General features: G+C 37.0%; 1 protein-coding gene across 1 annotated transcript in view; it reads left to right on the top strand.

Annotated features, from left to right (window-relative positions):
- Positions 1-6941: 6941 nt before the first annotated feature.
- CFAP20DC (CFAP20 domain containing) overlaps positions 6942-13042 on the top strand; it is a 73331-nt gene continuing 67230 nt past the window's right edge. The window contains exons 1-4 of the mRNA XM_068409502.1: positions 6942-6962; positions 8859-8948; positions 9442-9535; positions 11459-11531. Coding sequence (XP_068265603.1) covers positions 6942-6962; positions 8859-8948; positions 9442-9535; positions 11459-11531 — 278 coding nt within the window. The remainder of the gene's footprint in view (positions 6963-8858; positions 8949-9441; positions 9536-11458; positions 11532-13042) is intronic.

The raw sequence follows: 13042 nt of genomic DNA, 5'->3' as shown, positions 1-13042 counted from the left end.
AGCAGAGGAAAATAATTTCCCCTCACAGTATGTCTAAAACCAGTTTTCTCCAGCAGCCAGCAAAGCAGACTTGTGCAGCCCAGTTTTGCTGTGAGTAGGCAGGTAGCTGCTTCCACACGTTACACTCACAGCTGGATGCTTCATGTACCTTTGTAACTTTAGGCTCTTCAACCCGAATCTCAGTTTTCAACTGGAATTTCTTAACTCCACAGGCCTTAGCATAACTCCTGTCACAAAGGATTCGGGCTTTTTAGATAGTTATGTGTAACGAATTTCAAGATGACTTCAGGTTAAACCATATATAATGAACTATGTAGTTTCTGTTGGCTAGAGAACTCCCCAATAGCTTTTTAACCTTTCTTTTGCTATAGTCATCTCTCTTTTGTCCTTGTTCTATTAACAGTTTTTATTTAATAACCTGTAGCTCAGTTTTACTATTATTGTTTTCCTTATCTCCAGTACCCAAAAGAACTCTAATCAGTGTAATCCAGTGTATGATAAAACTACACTGGATGTGATTTCTTTGAAAATCCCAAGGTAAAATGAGAAAGCTAAAAAAAATCTTAGGATTGATTTAACTCATTCCCTTCCTTTGCAATACCAGGACAGTACCTTTCAGGAGCAAAAGCAAGGAAGGTGAACAGCGTGATGGTGGGCTGAGACACAGCAGGAGCCATCGATAGCTCATCACTTTGAGCTCATGTATTTCATCACACTGTGATGGGTTACAGGGTTCTTAATAATTGTTCTTTGTAGAAACATTAAGACGCACTTTAAGGAAGAAAAAAATATTCAATTATTTTCTTATGAATAGGCTACAAAGTTTCATGAAGAAATGCTGTGATCAAAAAAGCTATCACTTCAAGGAAAGAACTTCTTTGACTAATATCTCATTGTAAAACCCAGGATCAAATTGGTTCCTTGTGACCTTCTTCCCAGAGGTTTTTGAAGCCATCAGGAGGTGTTTAAACTAATGGGGCCATCCTTCTCATTTCCTTCTCTTAGAGAAAGATGCCAGATCTGCAAGTCCATGCTAATTCCTTAAAAACCAAGGACTTCGATGTGGCTGCTCTGGCTCATAGCTTCCTACATCCTTCCGAAAAAAAAACACTTCACAAGATGAAGCCTTAAAGAGTAAATGGCAAACCTATTTCAGGAGTTGCGTTCTTGGCAATATTTGCATTTGAAACACCTCCACAGGCCCTGGGTGACACAGCGCCATTTCACATGGCCACCCTCCGCTTTGGGTGCCCTGAGGGACACACTGTGAGGGAGCCAGCACAGCCTTCTGTGCCAGCTTGGGCCAGGTTTTATTCACTCAGCGGCCCACGGGCAGCCCAGCCACCGTCAGGAGACCAGCGTCCCCATCATCCTCTGAAGAGGCACCGCCGATGGAACCCGAATTGACAGGCGAGGGCGCGGCTACGTGCAGGTAACGGCCGCCCGCCGTGACTGATCGCTCGAGCCACGCCCCGTGCGCCGCCGTTTTAAACGGTTCCCGCCCTCTCTCTCCCCTCCCACCGCCTCACAGCGAGCTCTGGGTCCGCCCCATCCGTAGGTGCGGCCTCGTCCGCAGCCGCCCTCGCCCAGGTGAGACCCGGGGGACGCCTGAGCTCCCCGGGCTGAGCGGCCCCGGTCCTCTGTGGCGAGCGGTGGGGACGTGGCGCAGCGGCAGAGCCGTGGCGGATCGCGGCCAGGCCCGCCCCGGCGGCGGAGGGGCGGGGGAGGCGGCCCGGCGCTGGGGGACGCGGCCGTGCCGCTGTGGTGGCGCAGGGGAACGGGTCTGCGGGGATGCTGGTGCTTGGATCGTGGGCCTTGTGTCAACGCGTTTTATGATCGAGTTTTTATAAACGTGAAAAGCTTGATTTTAATTTTATTTTTTTCTTCTTAATTCTGCGAGTTGTGTGTAAAGGCTGGCTGTGCTGCTTTTCATATAGGAACACTAGTAGTCTTGCTCTAGTTTATTAATGGTCTTTCTGCCCATTTATTATGTTAACTTGTATTTTGAGAAAATATATAGCAGTGTTACAAACCCAGCTTTAAATATTCAATATGTGGAATTCATTTGTCTGGAAGATACTAAAACCCTTCATCAGTGATTAACTGCTTTCTCTGGTGTTGTTCCAGCCTGCCATACATCAGCGCTGGCTTTGGGCCCATGATGGTGAGTTATATCTATTAACAGTCTTGGGTCTAAGCCTCTGTTCCCTGCCAAAAATAGTGTGTGTCATTTTTCAATGCAAATTAGTAGTAGGTGCAAATTCACTTCATTTTGCTTCACACTTTTGACTTTGGAATAGAAAATCTTAAATAAACACAGCTTTTTCAACACTGGGATGTTGATCAGAAAAATGTACTTGTATACTTATGTAAATAGTCCCTTTCAAGTCAAGGGGCTAGCCATGACTACAAAGGTTTTTAAGACTGCATGAGTCTGTCTGTCCCTGTCTAACTTGGGGTTAGAACAGTGTTTAGTATTAAGTAATTTAAAGAACTGTGAAGGTCTGTCTGTTTGCTTTTGCTGTTTGTGAAATACTCTTGCTTGTAACTTACTAGGGACCAATTGTTAGAATCATGGGGTAACATAAACACAGAATATTATTGAAATATTTGAATGTGAAACATTCTAGTTTGAAGAAAAAAAATATACGTAGGAAGATGTCACAGGATGGAGATATTTTTGCAGGTTCCTAAGTGATTTGTATGAATAGAAGGATTAGAAGGCCCTTTGGACTGCTGCTACTTTACTTTTGGTGTAGGAAACATTGTGAAACTAATGATCAAAGCCAGTGCACAAATCAAGACCTCACAAGGTAAATCCTGATGGGAATCTCTTCTTCCAAAGATGAATATCTTTTCATTGTCACTTAATGTTATAAACTGCATTCTTGATGGTTTGTCATTGACTGACACTTTAAGCCTGTATTTCCAGCTGGGCAGATGTACTAAAGTACATGGTTGAGTGCAATAAAAAAATAAGTTTGATCAGTGACTGAAAAATGAGAGAACTGCTACTTTATGGCATTCTATAAAGATGTCATAAAATACCTATTTATTTGACAAATATGTAAAAAATTGTGGACTTATATTTTAAGATGCTGTTGATTTTTCCAAAATAGTCCATCTGGATTTTAAGCACTCCTGAGTTTTAGAATTTCTGGAGAGGCTAGGAAGAGGAAAGATGAAAAGAGGAAAAATATTGCAACTATCAATTTTCCAGACCATTCTCGCTTTTGTTTTTAAGCATAGGTTACTATAACAAAAGACAATGATACTTGATACATAATGAAAGCACCTCTTATTATCTCAGTAATTACATGACAAATATGTCATTCACTTAATGTTTTAGTAGCTACCAATCTTAATAGCAAAGATAATTTCTAGTCTTCATTTGTAGTAACTTAATGGAAATTGGGAGGTTACAAGTAAGCAATATATGAGCAAAAATGTATTGCAGTGTCACTTGCAGCATTTTATGCCTTTATGAAAAACAAACTGACATTTCACTCATGTATTCACAGTAATCAGCTTTGTAGTATGAATGAGTTGTCCCAGCACAAATGCTTACAAACTTTGGGTCTAGTTTACCTTTCACTAGAGTTAGGAAGAGCCATCTTGTTATGAATTTGGTAGTTACAAGGGTCATCAGTTTTCTGAGTCTGCATAAAATATTTTCTGTGAATTAGTAAATAACCTAGCTTTCCCATACATATGTCAGTTTAAAAAACTGCATTGGTGACAAATTTTAAGTCATATTGTAAGAGTGAACTTTATTTGACAATTTGAAATTCGAAGATTTTTAGCAATGGTATGAGATTTTAGTCCTTCAGTAAGTGTTCATCACCCCACAGGTTTTGTATTTCTTTTTACTACCACATGCTTCCTAGATGTTATCTCTTCATATATATCTATACCCTTTCTGTGATCCATTATGAAGGTCTTTAATTATTTGATCATTTTTTTCTATCTTAAGCATATCATTTGAATGAGAACTTTTCAGTTCAGACACATGCTTCCTCCGCTTAAATTTAAGAATTAATTAGTAGCAGAAGTCTTTGTGTGATATAGATGTGTGTCTTCATGGTGTTTTACCAGTGCACGTACGTTCTTTCCTGTGCTCAGAGCCATCTGAGAACTATTTCCATACAATACAATGTGGAGATAAATTAGTGATGTCAAGCCAAAGCTAATAAGCACTGCTGAGAGGCAAAGTGGATTAGCACAGTATTGAACCCAAGTTAATATATCAAGATGGCTTCCACTCGCACTGTATGCAGAGCTGTTTGCATCTGCCTTCAAAACCCTGTGAGATTTGCCATTAGTGGACTGGCTCTTACGAAAGACAGGTATACTTTGTGAGAAAACAGTGAAGAAAACAAAGTATTTTCTGTGTCTTGTGTCATTCTGACTACAGCAGCATCTGCAAATACTGTAGCTGTCCACTGTGCTAAGTAGCTTTAGCCTTTCCATTGTGAAAGATGGTATGGTAATGAACTTGACCTCTACATACTACACACTAAATATTTGTTCCAAAATATATAGTATGATTACAGTCAGCAGAAGGCTTCTGACCAGAATATTGGTAGTACTATTGTCTGAAAGATATTTTCAATCTCAGAACTTTATACTTTTCATACAGTGACTCTTATATGAGGATCCCTCACATTTATTTAGTCTTAATATTTTTCCATGAGATGTAATAAGGCATAACAGAACTGCAAAATATTTGAGGCTTCTGTTAGGTGCATGATGCTTGGCAGATCTGGAACTGATTTTTTTTAAAGCAAAAGTAAGTGAAAGGGCTTTGCTCCAAGGAAAAAGCAGTGTCCTCATTTGCACCTCCTTCACTTAAAAATAATAATAAATAAAAACTGAGGGATGGTGAGATCCTTAGTCCTAGAAGGACAAGTGCCTGACCATATCAGTTACAGTAATACACTCATTGTAAATATGTTCCATAGAAGGGCATGACTTCTGCCTCTCTTTCACTATGGGTCCTTCATATTTAGCTCTGGCAAAGTGAATCAAAATAGTAGGCCACTTGTGAGATTAGTTCCATGATGCTACTACTTCTCACTAAGACATGAATCTTGCAATATTGGGTAGTTCTGACTTCTTTAAAGGCTGTAGATAATAGCAAAGATAGGGCTGCAGACAAAAAAAAACGATTTCCAAAACAATTGCTATGTATGTAAAGTGAATATATATACATAAGGAAGAAATAATACACTTGCTTTAGAAATACATTCTTTAAAAGGCATTTCTAAAATTTCTAGTGCATAATTTAGAATAGTTCAATATAGCTATTAATGTAGTCATTCTTAAAAAAACAATTAGACCAACTGAACAAGTGGGAAATTTGTATAGAAAGTGATCTAAAATGCAGAATAATGCAACTGGTATGTTAGATGTGCAGTGGCAGTATTAAAGTAATACAATCAAAACACTGATTATGTTTTTTGATAGGCCTGTTGCAAATGCTGTGGTTTCTAAACTTCATTTTCCTTGCAATCAAAAAGTTTAAAACAAACTAATGTTTCTGGCAACAGCATGGGATAAATTTCTAATATCTGATTTTTTTTTTTTCCATTTTTATTTTGTTTACAGACAACTTTAAGACTTAAAATAATAGTTGCTGGTTAAAACACTTGTGGTTAAACATCAACAGAATACATCATGTTTTCCTAAATGAATGATTATACACTTTTTAAAATGCTGTTCTAATACTTCAAATGCCTACATTCTTTATGAATTCATGCATATTGTCACTGAATTCTAGTTCATTTGCAGTCATATATATTTTATAAAATTTTTTAAACTTTTTGTCACTTTCTGATTGTGAGAGCTAAACTGTTCTTTAAGAGAAGCTATATTTATATTGTATATATAAGTCAGCATATTGGTTTTATCTGTTAAGAAAATGGTTTGGGGCTCAAAAAAAATCCAGTAATTAAAAATCATTTAACTCTTTAAGTGGTCTGTGCCTGAAATGAAACAATGAGTGTAAACAAAGTACATCAAATAAATCAGACAGTCTTGTGAAAGGATTTTTCTATGAGTTGTTGAGCACTTTCAGTTTTCACAGTGAAGGTGTGTGTTGTCTCTTGTGACTGGTTCTACCTGTCTTTGGAGATTAACAGCTACCTTTCATGTTCACTTTCTCTTGACTTCAGGTGAAATTGCAGCTACTCAGCATGATCAAAGAGGGACGTGGGAGGCTTTCAGTATTAGTCCCTTCACTTTCCACTGTTCTGATTCTCCAACTGCAGACATCTCAATTCACATTGACTGTAGCAGCCCTTAAATAACTGAAGGGCTTGGCTTGAGTCTTATACTAATCATCCTCAAAGAAGAATGCTGAATGTGAAAGAAGACAATTTGTCTCAGAAGTCCCTGCCAAATATCTCTAGATGGAGTTGTTTCTATTGCAGCTGTTCCATATGTTTCTCTTTTTTCTATGTTAAATGTTAAGCTCCTCTTTAATGGAGTCTAATGTTTTCCAGTGGGCAGTCAATAACAAAGAATAATAATAAAAATGCATTAAAGATGATTTTCAAGCATTTTTAAAGCATGAGAAAGCCTTCATTGTTAAAAATAAGGGCTGACATAAAATTACTATTTTTAGTTGGAATATATGGAAAGGCAGCCCTGAGTACTTGATGCATGAAGAGAATATTTTCCAAGACAGCGTCAATATTAATATTTTTTTATATTAATTCCTTTGTGGTAGCACTCTGGTGCAGTTGATATACACTCTGTACTCATGAAAATATTTCATAATAGTATTCCTATCTTTTAAAATACTGTTAGGGTTTCATTATAGGGTTTTTTTATGTCAAATCCTATATAAAGTTTTTTGTTTTTTTTTTTTTCAGTGTAGTGTGTAAGTGTCTTTACTGATTGAGAAGCTGAAATTGTTTTTTGCCTGTGAAAGCTGGAAAATGTTCAAAAACCAGTTTCAGGTAAAACAAATATTTTTATTTTTTACCCTCTTTCATTTCACCTCTGAGAGAACTCAATTGAAATTACTTATTCTGGGGTGCAAAAAGTCCAGATACAGAAATGTTTTGGAATGTTTCAGTATTCAGTATTTTTATAGAAATGTTAGGAAATAGTGGGTAGCTGTTGATGCTGCCAGGTCTAGAATGGACGCCAACATGGTGTTACCTATGGCTTTTGTCTGTCTTTACCCTTGTGGGCCAGGGAAGGCACCCAGTCATGGAAGCAGGCCCAACTCTTAAGGTATAGCCAGAGAAGGGGAGTTGGTTTATTCTCTTGGTCCAGCACAGCATTGTGACACTAACCACATCGTTCGCAAACCTTATCCCTTTTACTGTTTCCTGGCCTTCCTTTTCACCACACTTTGCCTCCCTTTCTCTGCACCAGTCCCCTCCTAAGAGAGCAACCCACCTCTGATTACATTTTCCCCACTGGTCCCAGATGTTACATTTGTACTCGAAACTGGTATTTCTGATGCTGTTACTTAGGCTATCTCAGCTATATATGGTATTTCTGATACCATTGCCTCAGTGCTGTTGGCTTTGCAGGATTGTGCTCCCCAAAAGATGTCCCATACTCCCCTCCAATTGAGTGTGGAGTCTGACAGTGGATTAAGTCCCCCTTGGCCACCCATGAGATCCAGCCATCCTCCACAGCACTAAGTAACTTTTGTCAGCTTCTCGCATCAGTGTTTGTTGAGCACTTTCTCATATCATGTCTGGTGGTCTTCCGTATCCTGCTCAGTTAGTTTAACCTCAAATCGGGGCCTGCTCAAGGGCTACAGCGATAACAAAGTGTATTTGTAAATATGGGAGAAAAAGCCACTTGTTAAGATTTGCCAGAAGCACATAGAACTTGACAGTTAAGAATCTTTTTAACTTTCCAAGAGCTTGATCCTGTAGTCACTAAATATGTCAGATAACTTTCAAATTGATATTTTTAACTTTTTTATCTGTTATAAACTTAAAAAATATTTTATAAGTGCAGTTTATGCAATGCCATTTTGAATCTCCTTAGAACTTAGTTAGTCACTGAGGTTAGCCATGTGACTGGAAGCTGCCCGGTGTGGGTGGGCAGAGGAAAATACCCTGTTCATATATGGTGCAACGTTTATGTTCTCTGAAAGCATAATTTGAAGAGCATTTATCTTGCTGGCAAGACAGAATGAGCAAGAGGGGCAAGCAGACTTGTGTACAATTATTTGGGCAGCTGAGCATAAAGAGAATTGGGGAGTGCAGGCAAGTAGGAATGAGAAGGGAGCGGCAGACTTGTAATGATTGATTAGGTCAACCATGCTGCTGAAAAAATGCTTATCAAACGATAGGCTGAGTACATTAAATGTCACAAAAAATGTGTCTTTGACATACATGACAGCCAAACATATTCACATATGTAGACAGATAGTGTAAACTTCATTTCCATAGGATATCAGACAAAACATCCAATCTGCAAGTTTTTATTTTTTAGCAATATGTTTTAAAACTCGCTTCATTTGGTGAGTTGTAGAAATAAACCATATCCAAATATAAATTAATCTCCTGCATGTTTTTAGAATTTTTACAATAATTTTGCTTTTTAGAGAATTACATTATAAAGAAAATAATTTCAAATATTCAGTGGTATTTCTTCTATTTTATGTTCTGATCCTCTAGTAAAGCCAAATATTGACTGTATGGATTGCTATATTATAGTAGTCTAGGAGCTGTTATTAATATTATGCTGTCTGACTGATGAGCAGTACTGACTTTGGTAACAGCCTGATTTGGGGAGGGATTGTTCTTATGGACTGATAGTGGCCATTGATGATTCTGTGCTGAACATTTGGTTGGATGGTGTATCCTTAAACCATTTTATCGTAGGGTGGCCCATTTGTTGAAATATTCAGTGCACAAGGCAAGAACCCAGGAGCGAAATGGAAGATTTTTGGCAATCCATCAGCTATACGGAAAGTAAGTTTTTAAAGAAACTTATAAAACCTAAAGTATAAAACAGAAAAATGTGAATGAAGCTTAAAATTAGAAGGTAATGAGGGCTTTGACCTGACAGTGGAGTTGTCACTTGCAGTTCTGTCATTATGACAGACTAAATGACTACTTAAATTAGTTCTTTATGCCTGCTTGCAGACTAGGTTGGTGGCAGCGTAATTTTATAGTTTAAATATTTAGAAAGTAATTTTGCTATTGTGTTAACCAATGGATTGAGTTGGTCCCATTGCATCATGAGTCCTGTTTGGCAGCATTATTTGTTCGTTAAACATGCAAGGAAAAGATGTATTTCTGTGGATTATATTATTGCCATCATATTTGAACTACTGTCATACTTGCAGTGCCGTCTACCATTTGTGACTTAAAAAAAAAGGTAGCTTTGCATGTTAGCAGCATGGTTGAGTGTGAGGAGAACTCTATCAGGATGCTTATCTTTGGTTGTTGTTCCTTTTTGCAGGAATATGATAAAGAAGTAAAAGGCTTTGTTTTTGTACTTGAAGGAAGCAGTCAAATCAACAAAATGCAGCTACCAAAGGAAACTAGACAAACTTGTGAGTGTCAAAGAATTAAATGTCTGTGTTCTGATTATTAAATCAGTCATATATTGGAATGTAAAACTTGCATTATTCTTCCTTACTTTGGGTGTAATGCAGCATTAGTAAAGGAGTTTTTCATTAACTTTTTAGCAGGTTGATTACAAATAAGTAAAAGGTATAGAAATGCCAGATTAAGGTAGGTGCAGTAGGGAAGATCCTTGTTGATACATGTTGTCTTAATGCTGCTAGGTTCACTTCTGTACCTGATCCTGCTACAGATTGATGTCTGGCAAATAACATCTGGCTCCATTCAGCACTTAAAGTCAATAAGTCTATTGGCATGACAGAATGTGGAATAGATTCCTGTCCCCTTTCTCATTTTACTTTTTAAAGTATTTTTACTGTTGTGTATCAAATAAGTACTAACAGTAAAAAGGAAGTTATACCCAAATTTCAGCTGCGTTTATGTAATCAGTCTTTGGGTAGTATGGAGTGTTTCCCCAGGCTGTCTATTCCTTGTACCAGAATAGAATGCTTTGATTCTGGCTTGTGTTTCTCAGGGCATACAGCAATCGCAATAATTTATGCCTTAAACTCCACTGCAGGGTATTGTACCTTTATAAGGCATGTAGTAATGAATCAGACTGGTTTAGAATTAACTGCTTGCTTTTGGAGAAAAATTGAGATGGTGGTTTTAGTCAAATGAAACGGGGATCTTCCAGTATACTTCTCATGCAGGGTATATAATTACAAATTAGTTTTTCCAAACATACACAAGAAATAAATAAGAAATTGTATAAGCCTGGTCATGCACTAAGGCCTTGAAGATTAATCTGATTTTTATAAAGGAAATTACTATTATCTTCAGTATAATAAATATTGGTCTAATCTATCTTTCTGAGAAATGCAACTTTAATTTGTTTATTGCCTGTGTTACAATAAACTATTACAGCCTAAAATGAGGATTGAGAATTAGTGTTGTGGATTATCACTGCTAAGATTAGTTTGGTTTTAAATTTACTTTAGTGCTACAAAGTCAAATTTCCATCTAGTTACCATTCTGTCTCCCACTGTTGCTGTCTCTTCCTCTCTTGAGGTGTATGTACCTCAATTATTTCATTTCTGTCAAGTATATGATCTCTCAGTTGTACTGTAATCTTTGAATATGCTTTCCAAATAAAAGATGTTATATATACAAATGTAATTTGAAATTGTAAAGTGTCATTTGACCCACAAAAGGAGGATGTTCTCAACTGGCATTCTTTAGAAGAGCAGCTTATGTTGCTGTTGAATCTTAAGTCAGTGAAGAGCAGCCCATACTCTTCTTGGTGGAATAACTAAGCAAACAACATACCATTCAATTCAGACAGCTATTACTATCTGTTTTCCGTTGATAGGGAGCTACCTGAATCCTGAAAGATTTCTCATGTTTGCTGCCTCAGTTAAGCTCCTTTGCTATTGTTCTGAGAATCAAAAGCCTCCACAGAGCATTGTCATGATCTGGATTGTATTTCTACGCAAACGTTTTTTGAAGATGTTTAGTAAGGTGTACATTGTCACAAACATGAGAGCAAGTTTTGTATGACTATAAGATAATCTTGATAGGAAAGTATTACTTTATTTTGTAATTCCTGTGGGATATTTTGTGTGTACATGCTCTTGGAACACAGTGTGGAATTGTAAGTAAAAAAAAAAAAAGATGTTCCTTTTATTTTCATGAGAATTCCACCAAAGCCACAGATGGGACTTCTAAAACAACATTTTTATTGCAGTTTGAATTTGTTTTCTTCAGGTTTTTCTTATGTTCCTATGTTGTGTGAACCTTGCAAAATAGTGTTGCAGGGGCATAGCTGTATGGTACAAAACTGAAACGCTTGATGGTGAAATGTGCATATGCACGCACACAGCACATGTATTTAATTTTTTCCCTCTTTCTAGTGGGACTGATCCAGCAATTTCTGACTCTTCAGATTTTTGTGCCACTGGGACAAGACTTCTTCACTGAGTTACTGTAAGATGCATAAAATTTCCTTGAATACTTAATGGCTGCAATCAGGCATTCACTTTATATTAATTGTAGTGGCATATTTTGCATTAAAGCATGGTGACTTATCAAGTCAATAAGAAGTAATTAAGCTACTGAGATCATTATTTCTTGGATGTTTAAAATAGTGACATTCCTTTGAAGACAGAATAAGCTCTAAAAATTGTGAATGAAGATGGTAAAAAATCTGAAAAAATGGGGCATGAATTTATCAAACATATGAAAATATTGGCTCCTGAGGGTCTCCTGAAAATTCATAAGAGACTTGTAAATAACTATCCCAGGGCCCTTTGGTTCAGGGCAAAAAGAAATATATATTCTAATAGTTGTGGGAGAGAAAAAACCAACCAAACAAATGGTAAAAAGCTAGAACAATTTAGAGTGCTCAACTAGTATAATTACATCCATACTGTAAAGAAAGAGAGATACAGTTGAAAAAGGCCTTTTTCTTCATTAGTTCAATGTGAAATGATTTAATATACTTTTAAACTTTGGCAATTGTCAGTCTTTGGACATCATTTCCCCCCTAGTGGCACCAGCTGTTTATAACCAGCACAACCCACTCAGCTTTGTAACCAGTAGAACACCTAAGATTTGAATTAGCAAAAGAAATAATATGCCATTAGAAACCCTGCAAGAAAAGATGGGTTGAATTATAAGCAATTCAGCTGAGTAAAGTCAATGCAGAGTTTTATTTTTGTTTCTCTTTCTGTAACTTTGCATTCATCTGTACCCATAGGTGTCAGCTTTTCTTGATTGTCCAAAGTCTCTGGTGTCTGGAGCAAAGGGAAACAACTCTTGTAGGTTTAAGTCAGAGGACAAAATGAGATGCTGAGAAAATATCGTTCCAGCTATACTGTAGTAGAGAAAGTGTGTTCATTATAATGTGAATAAACTATTTCATGAAACTAGGATGATGTGCTATTTTATGTTGCTGGGTAATTGTGTTATCTTCTGTGCCTTCACATAAGTAGAGTAATCTTGGAATATTTTGTTATTTTAACAAAGAATATGCTAGTGTGAATTGAGTCATACTTACTAAAATTCCTTAGTGGATTTATAACAATCCATGCAGGTATTTTAGTTGCAGTGGTTTGTGATTTAGTGGACATTTATAAACATACATCATGTTGGTGACACTATACATTCCTCTGACACGCTTAATTTCTGACATGATTTTGGAATGTGAACATTGAGAAAATCTTCAAAGGATAAATTAACTTATTTAGCATAGATCTTCACCAGAGAATATTTTTGCTTCTCTATGGAGCATGGAAATTTGAGAGAGAATGCTGGGCTCAAAATACTTCTTTTAAAGACAGCTTTGACTCTGTGTGTCAAGATATTGGTGCAGAAAATACTAATATTTTACTAATTTAAAGTGAGGAAACTGTTGGCAGGCAGGAAAGCTAGTTAATTGTTGAATAGACCAGAAGACTGCAGGTATTCAATCAAGTTCCCTTTCTCTTTAATTTCTC

The sequence above is a fragment of the Nyctibius grandis genome, chromosome 10, assembly GCF_013368605.1.
Source record: "Nyctibius grandis isolate bNycGra1 chromosome 10, bNycGra1.pri, whole genome shotgun sequence".
In the NCBI taxonomy this organism is placed as follows: domain Eukaryota; kingdom Metazoa; phylum Chordata; class Aves; order Nyctibiiformes; family Nyctibiidae; genus Nyctibius; species Nyctibius grandis.
Note: the sequence above shows the minus strand (reverse complement) of the source record. Positions and strands in the feature narration are given on the sequence as shown.